Source organism: Rhinopithecus bieti, unplaced genomic scaffold (genome assembly GCF_001698545.2).
Source record: "Rhinopithecus bieti isolate Rb0 unplaced genomic scaffold, ASM169854v2 scaffold_54263, whole genome shotgun sequence".
Classification (NCBI taxonomy): domain Eukaryota; kingdom Metazoa; phylum Chordata; class Mammalia; order Primates; family Cercopithecidae; genus Rhinopithecus; species Rhinopithecus bieti.
The window spans coordinates 7,624-26,597 of NW_016821166.1; the positions used below are offsets into that span (position 1 = coordinate 7,624).

Here is an 18,974-nt window from a genome sequence, read left to right on the forward strand (position 1 = left end):
AGAGGGGTGTGGTTTAGTGGATCAAGGTCTCAGTGGAGGTGGGAGGACAGCCATCTGAGCACAGGTGGAGGGATTAGCTTTGAACTGGAGAGGGCATCTTAACCTTGGTTGTGTGGGAGAATTGGTGTAGATGTCACTGTTTGTCAGTAGGAGGTAGGAAATTGAAATTATTCATTCTTCATTGCCTAATCTCTGTGAAAAACAGAAGTCACTTTGAGCATGAGGAAGGCAGAAAATTAGTGTGTAGGTAGCTGGGCGCTCACACCTGTAATCTTACCACTTTGGGAGGCTGAGGCGGGGGAATCACCTGAGGTCAGGAGTTTGAGACCAGCCTGGCTAACATGGTGAAACCCTGTCTCTACTAAAAATACAAAAATTAGCCGGGCGTGGTGGCAGGCGTCTATAATCCCAGCTACTCAGGAGGCTGAGGTAGGAGAATTGCTTGAATTAGGAAGGTAGAGGTTGCAGTGAGCCGAGATTGTGCTGTGGCACTCCAGCCTGGACAAAAAGAGTGAAATTCCATCTTTAAAAAAAAAAAAAGAATTAGTGCATAGGATGGGAGCAGGAGAGGGAAGTAACCAGAGACTTGGAGAGAGACAAGAGCTTATCTGGCATTGGGGGCCCACCTTGGGTTAGAGACCATACATTTTTAGCAGCCCCAGATTCGTACCTAGTGTCTGGTACCTAGAATGTATTCAAAAAAGTTTGTTGGCCAGGCACCGTGGCTGATGCCTGTAATCCCAGCACTTTGGGAGGCTGAGGCAGGTGGATGACATGAGGCCAGGAGTTTGAGACCAGCCTGGCCAACATGGTGAAACCCCGTCTCTACTAAAAATACAAAAATTAGCCAGGTGGGGTGTGGGCGCTTGTAATCCCAGCTACTTGGGAGGCTGAGTCAGGAGAATCGCTTGAACCCAGGAGGCGGAGGTTGTGGTGAGTCGAGATTGGGCCATTGCACTGCAGCCTGGGTGATACAGCGAGAACTCTGTCTCAAAAAAAAAAAAAAGAATAATGTGTTGAATGAACAAATAAGCCGTTGTATGAGCACCAACCCCTGTGTTCAGAGCAGAGAAGGGAGATAATTGGATGAATCCAGGCTGTGGATTGAGAACACGATCGTGAATGGAGGGTCGAGTGTGCTGACAAGGTAAGGGTTGATATGATGATCTTGAAGCATAGTCTGGAAAGAAAAGGAAGTGTCAAATAGTGAGAAAACAGAAGGGCCGAAAGCTTTGTGACAAAAAACCCAATAAACTGTTTTTTGTTATTGTCATTTTTTTTTTTGAGACGGAGTCTCGCTGTGTCACCCAGGCTGGAGTGCAGTGGCCCGATCTCTGCTCACTGCAATCTCTGCCTCCCGGGTTCAAGCCATTCTCCTGCTTCAGCCTCCCGAGTAGCTGGGACTACAGGCGCCCGCCACCACGCCTGGCTAATTTTTTAGTAGAGACGGAGTTTCACCGCGTTAGCCAGGATGGTCTCAATCTCCTGACCTCGTGATCCGCCCATCTCGGTCTCCCAAAGTGTTGAGATTACAGGCGTGAGCCGCCATGCCCCACCATAAGCTTTTTTTTTTTTTAGTGGCTGTTATAACTGACTACATGAAAATAGAAAATTGTCCTAGTGTATGAACCTAAAAAGCAAAAATATTTTTTTTTTTGAGATGGAGTTTTGTTCTTGTTACCCCAGCTAGAGTGCTGTGGCACGATCTTGGCTCACTGCAACCTCCGTCTCCCGGGTTCAAGTGATTCTCCTGCTTCAGCCTCCCGAGTAGCTGGGATTACAGGTGCACACCACCATGCCCAGCTAATTTTTTCTATTTTTGGTAGAGACAGGGTTTCACTATGTTGACCAGGCTGGTCTGGAACTCCTGATCTCAGGTAATCCACCCGCCTTGGCCTCCCAAAGTGCTGGGATTACAAATTACAGGTGTGAGTCACTGCACCCGGCCTTAAGAAAGAAAAATTTTAAACATTTATGTTTTATTAAAAATACAGGAAGCCGAATGTTTGGAACTAGACAGAGGTGATAGTTGTACAACATCGTGAGTATACTAAATGCCATTGAATTAGACTATTTATGTATTTATTTATTTGTTTGTTTGTTTATTTATTTATTGAGACAGAGTTTTGCTCTTGTCGCTGATGCTGGAGTGCAATGGTGAGATCTTGGCTCTATAAAAATACAAAAATTAGCCGGGCATGGTGGCATGCACTTGTAATCCCAGCTATTTGGGAGGCTGAGGCAAGAGAACGGCTTGAACTCGGGAGGTGGAGGTTGCAGTGAGCGGAGATTGCCCCAGTAGACTCCAGCCTGGGCGGCAAAATGAGACTCCATCTCAAAAAAAGATAATCAATAAATAAAATAAATAAAAAGGGCAGTTTTCAAAGTGTGTACTAATTAAAATCTAGATTTTGGATTCTTCTTGGGACCTTCTGACTCAGAATCTGGAAACGTGGAGCCTGACTCTGGATTTTTACCATGGCACCCCGAGGGTTCTGATTCTCCTGAAAAAAAGTTGAGATCGGCTGGGCGCGGTGGCTCACGCCTGTAATCCCAGCACTTTGGGGGGCCGAGGTGGGCGGATCAGGAGATCAGGAGTTCGAGACCAGCCTGGCCAATATGGTGAAACCTTGTCTCTACTAAAAATACAAAAATTAGCTGGTTGTGGTGGTGTGCACCTGTAGTCCCAGTCATTTGGGAAGCTGAGGCAGAAGACTTGCTTGAACCCGGGAGGCGAAGGTTGCAGTGAGCCAAGATTGTGCCGTTGCACTCCAGCCTGGGTGACAAAGCGAGACACCATCTAAAAAAAAAAAAAAAAAAGGCCGGGCGCGGTGGCTCACGCCTGTAATTCCAGCACTTTGGAAGGCCGAGGTGAGTGAATCACGAGATCAGGAGTTCGAGACCAGCCTGGCCAACATGGTGAAACCCCATCTCTACTAAAAATACAAAAATTAGCTGGATGGGTGTCCTGTAATCCTAGCTCCTGGGGAGACTGAGGCAGGAGAATTGCTTGAACCCAGGAGGCAGAGTTTATAGTGAGCCAAGATCATGCCATTGCACTCCAGCCTGGGTGACAGAGCAGGACTTTGTCTCAAAAAAAAAAAAAAAAAAAAAAAAAAAAATTGAGGTCCCTGGGCTTAGAGGTCAAGGAGCAGGTGCACGGGAGCGGGAGGGATGCTGGGAGATGGTTTTAGAGGGGATGGTTCTTCCGCATGAGAAAGTCCAGGGTCTGCAGGGGAGGCTGCTGCTGTGGCGGGGTAAGCAAGGTCACGGGCCTTTGGGCAGCACTTAAAGCTTGTGGGTAAATGGCGATTTAACTAGACGTCATAAACCATAACATAGACTAAAGGCCTGTGCGAGCTGCCCCCATCTGGCTCAGCAGCCAGAAGGAATGACTTCGCCTCTGGCTGTCTCTGTCTCAGTCTCTCTGGCCTCTTCAGGTTCCAGATGTTCTGTTTCCTCCTGCCTTCACACGACACTGCCATTGTCCAGAATGCTCATCCCTGCACCGTCCCCGAACTCCCCTCATCTTTCGCTTCTCTGCTTAAAGGTCACTTTCTCAGGGAAATCTTCCCCAAACCCAGCCTAGCTCAGAACTCCCTGTCACGCATTCTCCTAGCTCCGGTACTTCTCCTCTGAAGCATAGATATTGCAGTTACGTAACCAGGGAGGCCGGGTATGGTATCTCACACCTGTAATCCCAGCACTTTGGGAGGCCGAGGCGGGTGGATCACTTGAGGTGAGGAGTTTGAGAACAGCCTGACCAACATGGTGAAACACCGTCTCTACTAAAAATATAAAAATTAGCTGGGAGTCGTGGCAGGCGCCTGTAATCCCAGCTACTCGGGAGACTGAGGCAGGAGAATCGCTTGAACCCGGGAGGCGGAGGTTACAGTGAGCCGAGATGGCATCATTGCACTCCAGCCTGGGCGACAGACGGAGACTCGGTCTCAAAAAAATAAAAAAGGGGGGGGAAATGAATTAAGGTTTTTTTTTCCTTCTACTGCTATACTATGCCTCATACCTTGTAGGGACTCAAATCAAGATTGTTTGTGGAATGAATGAAGGAGCTTTAGGAGGAAGGTTGGCCTACATGAGTGGAAGCAGATGATGGAGGTGAGAATTGTTCATGGAGTGATGCTAACTCCCTCCAGCCCAGCCTGGGGCTTTGGTCAAGCCTCAGGGAGTCCCTGATGAATGTCCCAGGAGCAGCATAGGATGTGGTCCCTAGGACAGGGCCCCATGGCAGCATGATGTTCTTGCTGCCTAAGCCTCAGCTTCTGTGTTAGAATGTAGGTATCATACTCCAGAGACGTCCTGTGGCTTTTCTGGTGAGGCCTGCGGTTGTGGCCCCACTGAGCCACAGGAGCACACTGCTTGAGCAACCATAAGGAACAGTGGAAATGAACACGACTTGGTCACAACAGGTCACAGGTGGTCATGCATGTCAGCCGCAACAGGGAAGAGCCTGCTCTGGCTAGCTCCTGTGAGCGTCTGTCTGCAGGCAGGTTAGCTATTATGACCCCTATAAATGACTAAGTTTACTCTGTGGTCTTATCACGCCTCACCCCTGAGTTTGGACTAAGTTAAGTTTTGATGTTTACCTTGGAACACAGCCACAGCACAGTCATGCCATAAGCATTTACTGAGAGCTCTGTGTCAGGTGCCTTTTGGGTGCAGAAGAGAGACTGGGTCCTCCCCCACAAGCTAACAGAATCATGGACAAGCACAGTATACAATCTCTAAACACTACAGAGAACACACTCATGCTTAGTAAAAGATTTATTTTTTTCTTTATGCTCAGAAACAAAGAAACAGCCTTGTCCACAAAGGGTCTCCTCGTGAAGGAATGGGGGCAGACAGAGTGATCATGGGAGGTGTTGGTGTGAGGTTGAGTGGGAGTTTTGTCTCCCTCTTTCCCTCCTGTCACTCCTCTTTTTACTGTCCCCTTCCAGAAAATTTAGGTATGAACACAGCTTGCCACCCACTGCGGGGCTGGAGAAGCAGAGCTGCAGTCAAAAAATTAATGCCCACATTCAGCAAGAGAGGGTCCAGTGCGTATCATGGGGGGTGCGGGGGAGAGTGTGAAGGGGTTGGTTGAAGAAGCTTCCAGGTGGAGGGGAAGGGAAGAGAGGCTGGGACAATCCCCTGGTGACAGTGGGGATCTTGGTCCTGCCTTCACCTCTCCCAACCCCATCCCCTCCCTTCTTCCTGCCCCGCTTCCTAGCAGAGTTGGTCATCATAGTCGTCATCCTTCATCCCCTTCAGCCGAAGCCGGGCGAAGTCCTCAAACACAATGTCATCATCTGTGGCATAGCTTGGTGGTGGGAAAGAGGGGTGTGAGGTGAGGGCTTCTGACTCTTTTCCCAGCCTCCCACTCCCTGCCCTCCCCCAGGCTGGGCCTCTGGGACAGAGGCGTTCGAACAGCAGTGGGACCAGAGGTATTCACAGGAAGGCACAAAGAAAAGGCAGCAAGAGGCAGCCTCACGAGGCTAAGGCATCTTGATTTGACGCTGCAATCCCCTTCTCCCCCAAAAACGCAAAGAAGAGGTAGGAGGGCAGATGTGAATGTTACAGGAATCTTTGTCCCAAAAGGGTCAAGTAGGGGAATGAGTTTCTTACTTGGTATCAAATTCAATGAGGTTGGTGTCCACAGGGACGTCTGTCTCTCGAGCGGCTGGGGGGACGGGAAGAGGGGGTGTGGGGATGGGTGCTGGAAGGGCCAGTTTTCCTCCACTGGCCCTGCTTCAGGCCCTCCCTCTGAGGGCTTGGGGTGGGTGGTGTGCTCACCTGACTGGGGTCTGGGGAGGGGGGTGTGGTCGTGGGGCTTGGGGTGCATAAGAACAAAAGGCAGCTCCACAGAGACATCCCTGGGGAAGGGGAGAGGGATCGTGAAGAGGATGACGACACAGGACTAGCGAGAGCCAGTGTGACCCCCACCCAGGCCCCCCGATGACACTCACCCGCCTCGAGACACCACCAGCTTCACCTTGACCCTGTAGGACACCAGGATTCCCAGCACCTCCTTGTTGGCACCCTCCTTCACGCTGCAATTGAGGGTGGTGGAGTCAGACCAGGGCTCATCACCCTGTCACCTGGCCCACCGTGGGGTTCCCACGGGGACCTCTGGGCAGGACCACAAACTCGCACAGGCCCGCGGGGCCCCAGCAGCCCAGGCGTGCGGTTACGGTACAGTGCGCACTGCACTCCCCGTGCAGAGCCTCCTGTGGTTTCTCTCCTGTAAAAGCTGACATCCTTCTCCGCTAACATCACTGCACCGTCTGGCTCTCCATTAGCCCCTGACCTCACCTCCTCCTCCTCTCCTGCTACTTAGTTCTTCTCACTAAGTTGCCTTCTGGGCCTGCTGTATGTGGCTGTGCAGTGAGAACCCTGAACAAAGGCACCGGGAAAGATGAAATCCAGTCCTCTGTGAAGCTGGGGACCTCCAGGGCTGCTCCTGCCCGAGGGCATGATGGCACCTCCCCATTCCTCCAACACTCCAGGCTGCTCCACCTGAGTCTTTGTTTTTTCTCTGCCCAGAATCCTCCTTTCCTGCTCACCCATGTTGCTTACTTTTGCTGGGTCCTTACTCCGAATTCACCTTTGCATCTCACTGCCCCCCATCCCTCCCTTCTCTGCCTGGCTTTTTCTCCTCCATACTTGTCACTAAACCTGATCAGTGGCCACTGATCGGATTTGTCTAGCCTCCCTCTCCTAGAATGTAAGAGTTCTTTTTGTCTCTTCTGTTCACTGTACATCCCTGGCACCTAGGATAGAGCCTGGCACATAGTTAGCACTCAACTGACGTCTGGCCCCTGGCCTGCAGGGGACCCGCCCCAGCCCCACCCTCACATGGTGCTGGAAGCCAGGTTGGTGTCCTCGTGTTTGAGTTTCCCATCCAGGGCGAGACCCCGCTTCTCCCGGTTGTCACTGAGCAGCGGGGTTATGGTGTACACCTTACAGAACGTGGAGCTGGGAGATACCTGGTCACTGGGGGTGGGGACAAGAGAACAAGACGCTTCAGGGGGCTGGACTGGGTGAGGGGCGGCCTATCACCCCCAAGCAGCATCTCCCCTTCACTAGTCCCTTCTCTCTTTGGGCACAGGTCACAAGGGAGTAGGTTTTGGCTCAACATGCTCAAGAAAATTAGCAGCCCAGAGGTGCCTGGCTGTAGAGGGAATACCCTTTTAAGTGAAGATGGTGGCTGGTCACGGTGGCTCACGCCTGTAATCCCAGCACTCTGAGAGGCCATGGCGGGTGGGTCACTTGAAGTCGGGGTTCAAGACTAGCCTGGCCAACGTGGTGAAACTTCGTCTCTATTAAAAATAAGCCAGGACGCGGTGGCTCATGCCTGTAATCCCAGCACTTTGGGAGGCTGAGGCGGGCGGATCACGAGGTCAGGAGATCGAGATCATCCTGGCTAACACGGTGAAACCCGTTTCTACTAAAAATACAAAAAATGAGCCTGGCGTGGTGGCGGGCGCCTGTAGTCCCAGCTATTCGGGAGGCTGAGGCAGGAGAATGGCATGAACCCGGGAGGCAGAGCTTGCAGTGAGCTGAGATCACGCCACTGCACTCCAGCCTGGGCGACAGAGCGAGACTCCGTCTCAAAAAAAAAAAAATAAAATAAATAAAATAAGCCAGGTATGGTGGTGCATGCCTGTAGTCCCAGCCACTTGGGAGGCTGAGGCAGGAGAATCGCCTGAACCCGGGAGGTGGAGGTTGCAGTGAGCAGAGGTCGCCCCATTGCACTCCAGGCTGGGCAACAAGAGCAATAACTCCATCTCAAAAAAAAAAAAAAAAAAAAAAAAAAAAAAAAAAAAAAAAAAAAAGAAAAAAAAAAAAAAAAAAAAAAAAAAAAAAAAAAAAAAAAAAAAAGAAAAAAAACAAAAAAAAAAAAAAAAAGAAAAAAAAAAAAAAAAAAAAAAAAAAAAAAAAAAAATAGTGAAGATGGCTCAGGAAGAATTCTTCCCCCACCTCACACTCTCCCGATCCTGCTCTTCTCCCCTAGACTGGGACCTGGGTCTCTCCCGATACTCACTCTTGTTCGAGTTGAGCCACAGGACACTTGTACTGGGCAGTGCTGAAGAGGCAGATGTCGGCGTACTGTCTCACTGTGGGGGGGGACGGGGTCAGGCAGCTCTGGATGGAGCACAAGCCACCCCCACGACACAACTCCAGACCCCGTGGCGTGGCCCCCATGCTCCCCGCCCGGAAGCAGTAAACACTGAGGCTCCCTGGATCATTCTAGAACAACCTAAATTCTTTGAGCCCTGGTGGGTCTCCCACCCTGGGAAATGGCCTGGGCTGAGATCACACCAGGAGCCACCTGTACAGTAACGCCCTCCCCCAAGACCCCCTTCCAAACCCCACCTCCTACCAGAGACTTTGATCTTCTTGACGGTCTTGGTGGAGTTGTTGGTGACGTGGACATTTACATTGAGGGGCTCCCCATGGTAGTACAGCTTTTGGGGGGAGGGGGTCAGGTGAATTGGATCTGGTTTTCACTGGTCCCATCATCAGCGTGTCCCCAAACACAGACACATTGTTCTGGCCCCCTCCCCTCAAACCCAAGCATACGGCAACTCTCCACACCCAGCCAAGGCAACCTCCTTTACAAATGTCATCTTGACGTGTGGTTTTGTCCCCCCGCCCCCGGGTCTAAAGTGCACCGTGGCATCCGCGTCACCGTCTCACACCCCACCTCCTTGTCCAGGGAAGCCTCCAGGTGCAGGGACCGGTCAGACATGAGGAAGTGGCGTGTGGTTTCTGCTGAAGGCTGGGGGCCGGGTTTCTCTGGGGCGAACTGCACCTTTCGGATCACCAGCCGCACAGAGTTCCTGGGATGGGGGTGGGGGCAGAAGGGGTCGGTCCTCAGATACCCAGATCCCTGCTCCTGCCCCGCACGGAGCTGGGCCCCTGGAAAGCCTCCTCTTACACCATAGAGGAGGCCGCTTCTCTCACCTTTTGTGGCTTTTCTCTTCTAGTGACTTAGCGCAGAAGGCTCGAATCTCAAAGTCTACACCGCAGGCCTCGGGAGGGGAGAAAAGGCCACATCTTACCCAAGGCTCCTGCCACCATCACTCCCCTTCCTTCCTCCCCCTTCCCTCCTCTTGGGCAGGGACTCTTGCCCCATTGTGGTCTCACGACCCGGGCGACTGAGTCTTCTTCCTCTCCAAAGCCCCGAACCTGGCAGAGGCTTGGTCATGGTAGCGCAAGGGGAGCCCCCATCCCCAGATCCATGCAGGTCCAGAGAGCAGGAGGCAGGGTCACACCTGCACTACCATACACACCCCACTTCCATGGGGACACTGGCCTACCCTCGGCCCCACCCTGGCATCTCGACAGTTCACCCTCTGGCTCAGCTGTGCCTCCAGGCTCCTGCTGGCCCCTGTCCTGCCCTAGGAGCCCTCAGAGCTGTTCCTCCCATACCTTCCCTGTGTCCTCTGGTCCTGGCTGCAGTGTGACAGAGCATGGAAGATTCTGGGGTATCTGTGGCAGAGGAAAGAGAAGACTTCAGTTCTTCCAGAAAGCCCCCAGATCTTCCTCCAAATCTCAACTTGCGAGGCTGGAGAGGTCAGGCGCGGGGGCTCACGCCTGTAATCCCAGCACTTGGGAAGGCTGAGGTGGGCGGATCACCTGAGGTCAGGGGTTCTAGACCAGCCTGACCAACATGGTGAAACCCCATCTCTACTAAAAATACAAAATGAGTCGTATGTGGTGGTGCACGCCTGTAATTCCAGCTACTCAGGAGGCTGAGGCATAAGAATAGCTTGAACCCAGGAGGCAGAGCTTGCAGTGAGCCGAGACTGTGCCACTGCACTCCAGCCTGGGCAACAGAGTGAGACTTTGTCTCAAAAAAAAAAAAAAAAAGAAAAGAAAAGAGGCTGGAGAAAGGACTCCTGGGGATGAGAAAGGAAGAAGGAAGGGACCCAGAGAGGAGGCAGATAATCAAGGGCTTCCTGAATGCATGGGGACCCTGAAGGGAGGTGGATCTAGGGTCCCTGCCTCACTGTTTCTTCCAGATCTGCCCATAGCGGTGCCTTACCCCCACCCCAGACAACAGTCCCAGCCCAGCCCCTGGCCCTCAGAGGGCAGGGGCATCCTCACGGTGAAGAAGAAGGGGTGTGCATGCTGGCCAAGCTTCCTCAGCAGCCGGTCCTGCAGGCGGGTGGGGGGCCGGGGCGGGTTGGGCACTGGGGGGAAGGCCTGGTAGGTGGCGATGAACAGGTCTTTACGGAAGGACAAGCCCAACACATCCAGGTCTTCACGGCCATAGCGGAAGGCGCAGGTGAGGGTCACAAACACTGGCAAGGGAGGGTAAGATGTGCGGTCAGGAGCCCCACTTACCCAGTCCCCCAGCACCTAGCAGCTGCTGCTCCTCCCTCAGCAGCATAAAACTTGCCTGAACCCTACTCCTGGCTTCCACCTCCAGCCTCCATCTCTCTGGGGTGCCCTTCCAAGGCCAGCCCATGTCACTTCCCTAGCCCCCACTTCCCCTGAGCCCCCTGGACTTGGGGCCAGTACCTTTGCGGTCCTTCAGGTAGTCAGGGTCCACAAGCACCACGCCATCTAGGAGGGGGACACACCAGCTCACTTCCCGAAAGAGCCGCTGCCCCCTTTCCTGGGCCCGGGAACTTCTTCCCCTCTTGGGGAATGAGCTGTCCCTTTCTGGGAAATCTTACCTACAGGGTCCACCTTGTCCAGGTGATCTACGAAGTCCCGCTTGCCCAAGTACACGGTGAGCTGAGGATGTCAAGGGGTCACAGGGGAGATTGGGGAGGATGGTGACAGGGCATCAGAGCCCTCAAAACTGGCTGCCCTGCCCGGGGATCTCCAGGCTGGGCTATCAGGAAGGAGTTTCTCCAGGTTTCCTCCCAACAGTGTTGGAAAGTGAGGGTGGCGGCGTTTCTCAGACTAGTGGGCCTTAAGGCTTTTTAGCTGCCCCCTAATCTCTGCACACCTCTCCCCACCAGCCCGGTGTGTGTGTGTGTGTATGGCCTCAGCCCACCCAGTCAGGTGTGTGTCTGTGTGTGTTTGCATCCTCAGGGAGGACTCAGTCCAACCAGCGAGGTGTGTGTGTGTGTGTGTTTGCATCCTCAGCCAGCCAGAGGGGGGTGTGTGTGTATTTGTGTCTGTGTGTGTCCGTGTGTCTCTGTGTGTCTTTGGATCCTCAGGGAGAACTCAGCCCAACTAGCCAGCTAGAGAGCAGCTGCCACCCTCACGAGGTCCCCTCAAGGGGCCCCTAGGATAAACAGGCCATAGCCTGAGTGGGGCTGTTAACTTTTTCCAGCCCCACGCACCTTGGGTTGGCCCCTAGGAGGGCTACAGGCACATGGCTTGCTTCTGGCCTCCTCCTCTGTGGTCTGCTTGGGGACCCAGGCCTGCCCCACCCAGCCTGTGGCTGGCTCAGGCTGAGCAGCCTCTGCGGCAAGGGGCTTCAGGAGGGAAGGAAGTCGGCTCTTAGCTGTCACAGGAAGTGGGGAGCTAGGGGTTGGGGATCATCTTTGGGCAGGTTGGGGATCGTCTAGGGGAAGGCTGGGCTTTGTTGGGGCCCAGGGAGGGTCGAAAGGGTAAGTGCTGTGGAGACTCACCTTGCAGTTAGGGCTCGACTTCTTGAAGACCCTAACAAAACAGAAAGGGAAACCCCACTGCCTCCCTCAGACTCAGCAGGGACCCCACACCAGGACCCTCTCCCTCCCAGGCCTCCTGCCTGAGGCTGCAGGGCTTTGCCCAGCTCTGCCCCTTTCCCCTTCTTCCCGGAAGGTCCTTCCTATTTCTAACATGGCGGCAAGGGGAAATGCCCCTTCTCTTGTCCACCCTCCTTCGTCCCCGTCCCTCCCTAGTAATGGCCACTGGTTGCCCTAGGAACCACCCAGGCTCTTCCCAGAGGACCAGAATGGGCAGGTTGCTGCAGTGTCTGGGTAAGACCTAACCATCTTTCCATCTGGTCTACAGCTCTGACAGCTGGAGCATATAGGAGAGCAATGACCCTGGCCTTTGGCCCTCAGATCGTTTCTACCATAGGCCCTACCCAAGTTTGACTCGACTCTACTCACCTCCAACTGTCCCCAACTCCGACCTCAACAGCTTAAAAGCCTATTTGAAGGCCCAGCCTTTAGGAAGCTGACCCAGCCCAGACTCTGGTCACTCCTTGTTCTGGGTTCCTGTCACACCTTGTTGATGTTTTACTTGTGGTGTGGTAGCACACACGGACAGTTAGCTGCCACCCTCCTCAGACTGTGAGCCTCGGAGGCCTTATTCATTTAGGCATCTCCAGCACAGTGCCACCCATATCATGAAGACGCTAATGCTGCTAACATTTCAGAGTGACTACTCCATGCCCAGCCCTGTTCCACGTGTTTCAAATGTGTCATCTCCTGTAATACTCTGTTTTTTGAGACGGAGTCTCACTCTGTTGCCCAGGCTGGAGTGCAGTGGCGCAATCTCGGCTCACTGCAACCTCCGCCTCCCAAGTTTAAGTGATTCTCCTGCTTCAGCCTCCCAAGCAGCTGGGATTACAGGCGTGAGCCACCACGCCCAGGTATGTTTTGTATTTTTTTTTTTTTTCCGAGACGCAGTCTCGCTCTATCACCAAGGCTGGAGTGCAGTGGTGCGCTGTCAGCTCACTGCAACCTCCACCTCCTGGGTTCAAGCGATTCTCGTGCCTCAGCCTCCTGAGTAGGTGGGATTAGAGGTGCCTGCCATCTTGCCTGTATAATTTTTTTTTTCTTTGAGACAGAGTCTCGCTCTGTCGCCCAGGCTGGAGTGCAGTGGCGCGATTTTGGCTCACTGCAACCTCCGCCTCCCAGGTTCATGCAATTCTCCTGCCTCAGCCTCCCGAGTAGCTGGGACTACAGGTGCCCGCCACCACGCCCGGCTAATTTTTTGTATTTTAGTAGAGATGGGGTTTCACCGTGTTAGCCAGGATGGTCTCGATCTCCTGACCTCGTGATCCGCCCATCTTGGCCTCCCAAAGTGCTGGGATTACAGGTATGAGCCACTGCGCCTGGCTGCTAATTTTTATATTTTTAGTATAGATGGGGTTCCCCTATGTTGGCCAGGCTGATCTCGAACTCCTGACCTCAAGTGATCCGCCCGCCTCAGCCTCCCAAAGGGCTGGGATTACGGGCTTGAGCCACTGCGTCTGGCCTGTATTTTGTAGTTTTTTAGTAGAGACAAGGTTTCCCCATGTTGGCCAGGCTGATCTCCAACTCCTGACTTCAGGTGATCCACCCGCCTCAGCCTCCCAAAGTGCTGGGATTACATGCGTGAGCCACTGCGCCCAGCCTTAGGTTGCAGTGAGCCGAGATTGCGTCACTGCACTCCAGCCTGGGTGATAGAGCAAGACTCTGTCTCCAAAAAAAAAAAAAAAAAAACATAATAATAAAATAAAATAAAACCACCCAGTGATGGAGGTCCTAATGTCTCTATTTTCCAGGTGAGGAAACTGAGGCAGAGAGAGGTTAAATGTTTTAAGGTCACAGAGAGAGTAAATGGTGGGAATTAATAGAAACCAAGGCGGTCTGGCTCCGAGTCCATCCTCTCAATCAATATTACACTATCCATCTCTGTAGTTGGCATCAATAGTTCGTTGAATTGAAGGGTATTCGCTTTCCAGTTGCTGAAACAATTTAAGCCTGGACTCCACCCATTGCTGGGAGGGTAAGGAAGTGTTTGGCAACCCCAGTGATCTGGCCAATTGTGAGCCTGTTCTTTGAAGCATCACCTTACTCCTTCCAATCCACTCTGCCTCAGCAGTGATCCCTGGAAAGGATCCTCAGATAGACAGCAGAATGTGAAATCCTGCCAACTAGCCCATCCCTCCTCCAACTCTATCACCCCATTCCCAGAGGACCCCAATGGGCAGGTTGCTGCAGTGTCTGGGTAAGACCTAACCATCTTTCCATCTGGTCTACAGCTCTGACAGCTGGAGCATATAGGAGAGCAATGACCCTGGCCTTTGGCCCTAAATGGTTTCTACCATAGGCCCAGTTTCTGCTACAACTTCACTTGTCCCTTCTTCCCAGAAAGCCAAGCTGTCCGAAGATTATAAGGTAAAGGGTATGGAGGCCGCCAGGTATTCCTAACCAATAAAAGAGAATAAACATCGATATGGTGGCAGCTAGAATAAACATCCTATCTTTTGTCCCAACTTGGGGGCTGAGTGCTGTGGCATCATCTAGGTTCTCCCTCCCCTTTGCTTCTGGTTATCCTCTTTGTCCCAGGGTGTCCTCCCATTAGGAGTCCTGGCACAGGGCTGTGACAGCCACAGTCAGTGGGCCAACTGGAGTGTGGCTCTGGGGCAACTGCCCTGGAGCAGCCGCAAGGCACCTGCCCTTTGGATCCTAACCCAGCCACCTCCTGCCAGGCTGAGGAGGAGCAGTGTGCAGATACTAGGCTGGCCAAAGAGGCAGAGTGTGGGGATGACCAGGGAGGTGCCCAATGGGGGCAGGGGTAGCTGAAGCAGATGTCCTTTCACACTTCCTGCTATTCTCTCCATTTCCTGTGGCCCAGAATTTGATGGAGGTGAGGGAAATTGGGTCAAGTCAGCAGTCCCCTTTGGTCCATCTGTCCCACTCCTTGAACCACATAACGGAAATCAGGGGCCTCCCACAAGTCAGCAACTTCCCCTTTCTCTGGGATGTTTAAACCCTAATCCAGGACACCGATCATCTCTCTGATGATTCTTTCTGATACTCATCTACTTGATGCTCAGAAATCTGGGTTCTCATACTCTATAGGTTGGAAGTGGGGTCGATAGGATGTTTTGCAGAGCAAGCCAGAGCTCTGGACCAATTCCCTATTCCCGATCCCCTCTGGGTTGAGGCCTACAGCCCCAACCTTTCTGTCTTTTGCTCCTGCTCCCCTGGGACTCAGGCATTCACCCCTTACCCCTTGGGGGTGTTGAGTCACAACAGGAAGTGGATTTTGCTAGAGACCAAAAAAGAGAACTCGGGGTATCAGTGGAAGGAAAGAGCCTCGATTGCACAGAAAACATCCGGGGAGTGGACGCGCGCCCAGCGTGAATACTGCCTCCCCCACCCCCAGGGAGAGGGATACGATCTAGTTTCAGGGAGGGTCGGGCTCTCCCAAGATGCAGCTGTTGCTCCTGGCAACCCAGGGGAAGGTAGAAGTTTGGATGAGGAGCCACCCGGCCCTCGGGACAGGTGTGGGCAGCGCGACTACCTGGGGGATATTGGACAGGAGGCTTTGCATTGGCTTGGCACGAGTCTGGAGGGGATCCCCCCTCCCGGCATCCAGCCTCCCCGTACATGACCCCTCGGGGCCAGCCACCTGCTCCTTCCTCCGTCCCTGCATCGCAGCCTGCCCAGACTCCTGGGAACGGGAGAGCCCAGTAGTCTGGCCCCACATCCCTGAGAGAACCCCGACACCGGTTTTTCTGATCCCCCTCAGGCCTCGCTTTCTGCAGGGGCCCGGGCATTTTCCCCCCAACCTCATTATCCTCGAGGACCTGCGCGTGCGGCCCCGGATGGCTGTCCCTAAGGACCCAGGCGTCCGGCCCCCAGATCCTCTCCGCTGCGTCCTCGTCTGGGACCGTCCCAGCCCCCGCCCCGAGCCGCCGCCCATGCCCCGCCGCGTGGCCCCACCTCCCTTACCTGGTCCCGGGTTTCTCCCCCATGGTGCGCGCGCCCGCCGCCCGCTCGGTTCGCGGCTCGCTCGCAGCCTCCTCGCCCGCTGCCAAGATCCCTGCTCCTCCCCGCGCCAATGCGCACGCGCGCTCTCGCCTCTTCCCCCTCCCTCCCGGCCCCGCTCTGGTCTGGGGGAACCGGGGCCAGATGCGTCAGCCGGATCGCGCGCGCCGCGGCGCTGCCCGCCCTCTCCTAGCAGACACGCGGGGCCATTGGCTCCGCCCCCAGCCCTTCGCGCTCGGTCCCAGCCGGGGAACCCTCCCCCGCGCGCGGCGCCCGCTCCCGCTCTTCCCGCCCATCTCCCCGCCCCGCCGCAACCCCTTGAAACCGATTGGACCCCCCTAAACCAAGGCGCCCGCCTTCCAGGGGATCTAAGTCTTTCGATTGGCCCTCGGCATCCAGAACCTTTAGGGGTCTCCTCCCCTTTGTTTGCTTTCTCAGTGGCGGTGGGGGCGACCCGGCTGTTGGGGGCGGTGGAATGAGCTGAAGCGCCGTCTGGGAAGGAGGATAGTGGGGGGGAACACGTGGGTGAGCAGTTCAATTGCGTGATGCTTGCTTCAGTGCGCGCCGCTCACCTGCTCCATGCGGAGCGTGCCGCCTTCTGCGGCCAGCCCTCCCGCTTCTTCACCGCAGCGTGTCAGCTCCTCCTGGTGTCTACATTTGATCTTCGCAGGGTTCCCTTTTCCAATGTCTCTGACTATCCATCTCCTTCACCCACCCATCCCAGCTAACATCCACTCACTCACTCACGCCCATCCATCGGTCCATCTATCGACCCACCCATCCGTGCCTATTTTATGCTATTCACTATGCCAATCGATGGGGACACATATGAATTACCATGGCCCCTGACTTCCTAGAATAGTTGAGGAGACAGGTACACAGGTATTACCCAGGAATGCTGTTACAGAGGTCTGAGTCAGAAGACACAGCCACTAACAGCGCTCGGCTCGGGCGGGGGTGGAGGGAGTGCAGGCTGTCCAGAGCGGAGAACATATGAGGACAGTCTTTCTGAAGGATGTGCATAAGTTTTTTTCTTTTTCTTTTTTTTTTTGAGATAGAGTCTCGCTGTGTTGCCCCGGCTGGAGTGCGGTGGCGCGATCTCGGCTTACTGCAACCTCCGCTTCCCGGGTTCAAGCAATTCTCTGCTCAGCCTCCCAAGTAGCTGGGATTACAGGCGCCTGCCACAAAGCCTAGCTACTTTTTGTATTTTTAATAGAGACGAGGTTTCATCATGTTGGCCTTGCTGGTCTCAAATGCCTGACCTCGTGTTCCACCGGCCTCAGCCTCCCAAAGTGCTGGGATTACAGGCGTGAGCCACCGTGCCCGGCCAGGCAGAAGTTAAGACAGGGCATGCCAAAGAGAAAGACAAGGCACATCCTGTTGCGTAGTGTTGGTGGGGAAGCCTGGAACAGGTTGTGGAGGATTTTGTATAGCAGATGAAGGGTGAGACTGAGGGCCCCGCAGAAGGACACGAGGAACCAGTAGTGGTTTTTAAAGCAGAGGGGTCCGGGCGCAGTGGCTCACACCTGTAGTCCCAGTACTTTGGGAGACCGAGGTGGGCTGATCACCTGAGGTCAGGAGTTCCAGACCACTCTGGCCAACATGTTGAAATTTAGGCTGTAATCCCAGCTACTCATGAGGCTGAGGCAGGAGAATCACTTGAACCTGGGAGGCGGAGGTTGCAGTGAGCTGAGATCGTTCCACTGCACTCCAGCCTGAGTGACAATAGTGAAACTTCATCTCAAAAACAAACAAAACAAACAAAAAACCTCCAAAAACCCAAAAATGAGCCAAGTATAGTGGCTAGTGCCTAGAGTCCCAGGTACTAGGGAGGCTGAGGTGGGAGGATGGCTTGAGCTGGGAGGTCAAGGCTGCAGTGAGCTGTGATCGTGCCACTGCACTCCAGCCTGGGGAAATATCTTTTCAGCACCTTTTATGTACCAGGCACTGTTCTAGGTGATGGGAATAGCATAGTGTAGGAGACAAGAGCCCTTTCATGGAGTTTGTATTTTAGACAAAAGAGATAGTTAATAAATAAGAAAGCAAATAAAGTTCTGGTAATGACATGAATTATAAGCAGGGAAATAGGATGGAGGCTGATGGGGGTTGGAGTGGGAGCCACCTAAAAAGAAGCCCTCTCAGGATAGCAAGATAGTGTCAGTTACATAGGATCAAAGGACAGTTTCTCCAGCAGAATCAGCAACATGTGCAAAGGTTCTGATGTGGGAATGGGTTTTGCTGGAGAATAGAAAGAAGGCTAGTTTGGCTCAAGAATAGAAAGAGAGAAGGAAAGTTGTACTTGTGGTATGTGTTGAGGTCGGGGAGGTGGGTATGAGTCAGATTGGGTGGATTCTTGTAGGCATCAGTGAGAAGATGGGATTTCATTCTTATCACATTTGGAAGCCACAGAGGGGTTTAAGCAAGGAGTGACAAGAACTGGTTTACATTTGAAAAGACCCCTTTGGTTGCTGTGTGAAGGGAATACAAGGGTGCCAAGAGGGAAGCAGAGAGTAATGAAGGCTTTGTAATACACTATTGTAAGAGGCTAGGTGAGAGTGAATGGTGATTTGGACCCGAGTGGCAGTGGAGATGGAGAAAAATTAACGCTGTTGGGTTAATGTATTTTGGAGGCAGAATGCCAGGACTTGAAGGATTGGATAGTAGGCAATAAGAGGAAAAATGGGCGAGGTGGGGTGGCTCACACCTGTAATCCCAGTACTTTGGGAAGCTGAGGCTGGCGGATCACTTGAGGTCAGGAGTTTGAGACCAGCCTGGCCAACATGGTGAAGCCCCGTCTCTGCTAAAAATACAAAAATTAGCTGGGCGTGGAGGCGGGCGCCTGTAATCCCAGCTACTTGGCAGGCTGAGGCAGGAGAATCACTTGAACTCAGGAGGCGGAGGTTGCAGTGAGCTGAGATCGCACCATTGCACTCTAGCCTGGGTGACAGAGCAAGACTTCTCAAAAAAAGGAAAAATGATATAATCACAAAGTACACAAAGATAGAGGTATTAGCGTGTTCACTACAGTGTTCGCATTAGCAAAAAGCTGGAGCAGCCTTTAAATATTAATTCAGCAATAGAATTATTAAACCATGGTGCACCCATTTCATTCATACCACACAGTTTAAAAAATAGCATAAAGAAGGTCATGAGTGAAAAAAAGCCACACGCAGACCCCAATCTTGTAAAATATTCATTTATGTGCTTGTGCATAGACTAATATTAGGAAACTATACACGCTACTGGGGCAGGGCCTTGCGGGGAGAGAGTTTTTCTTTTTACTTTATGCCCTTCCATACTGTTTGAATTGGCTTTTTT

General features: G+C 53.2%; 1 protein-coding gene across 4 annotated transcripts; it reads right to left on the minus strand.

The window, feature by feature from the left end:
• Positions 1-4,764: 4,764 nt before the first annotated feature.
• On the minus strand, positions 4,765-15,872 carry ARRB2 (arrestin beta 2). Of its 4 annotated transcripts, none has more exons than XM_017860216.1 (15): positions 15,621-15,872; positions 11,595-11,625; positions 10,686-10,746; positions 10,528-10,572; positions 10,111-10,307; positions 9,433-9,492; positions 8,965-9,032; positions 8,705-8,840; positions 8,381-8,465; positions 8,042-8,114; positions 6,984-6,990; positions 5,964-6,047; positions 5,791-5,870; positions 5,623-5,677; positions 4,765-5,317 (listed from the first exon to the last, which is right to left on the minus strand). In XM_017860216.1, exons 1-14 carry the CDS (start codon positions 15,641-15,643, stop codon positions 5,635-5,637), a joined length of 993 nt encoding a protein of 330 aa, XP_017715705.1. In that variant the 5' UTR covers positions 15,644-15,872; the 3' UTR covers positions 4,765-5,317; positions 5,623-5,634. The 4 variants fall into 4 exon arrangements, with proteins under 4 accessions (XP_017715705.1, XP_017715704.1, XP_017715703.1 ...); XM_017860215.1 differs by having other exon boundaries at positions 6,853-6,990; XM_017860214.1 differs by lacking the exon at positions 15,621-15,872 and adding an exon at positions 15,476-15,605 and having other exon boundaries at positions 6,853-6,990.
• Between the last annotated feature and the right edge of the window lie 3,102 nt (positions 15,873-18,974).

Coding starts and splice junctions, on each gene's coding strand:
- ARRB2 (XM_017860214.1), bottom strand. CDS start 15,591: ATGGGCGGCGGCTCGGGGCGGGGGCTGGGACGGTCCCAGACGAGGACG. Junction 9,033..9,432: donor GACCAGAGGACACAGGGAAG/GTATGGGAGGAA, acceptor TCCCCTCCCGAG/GCCTGCGGTGTAGACTTTGA. Junction 8,115..8,380: donor CAAGAAGATCAAAGTCTCTG/GTAGGAGGTGGG, acceptor CCCCCCCCACAG/TGAGACAGTACGCCGACATC.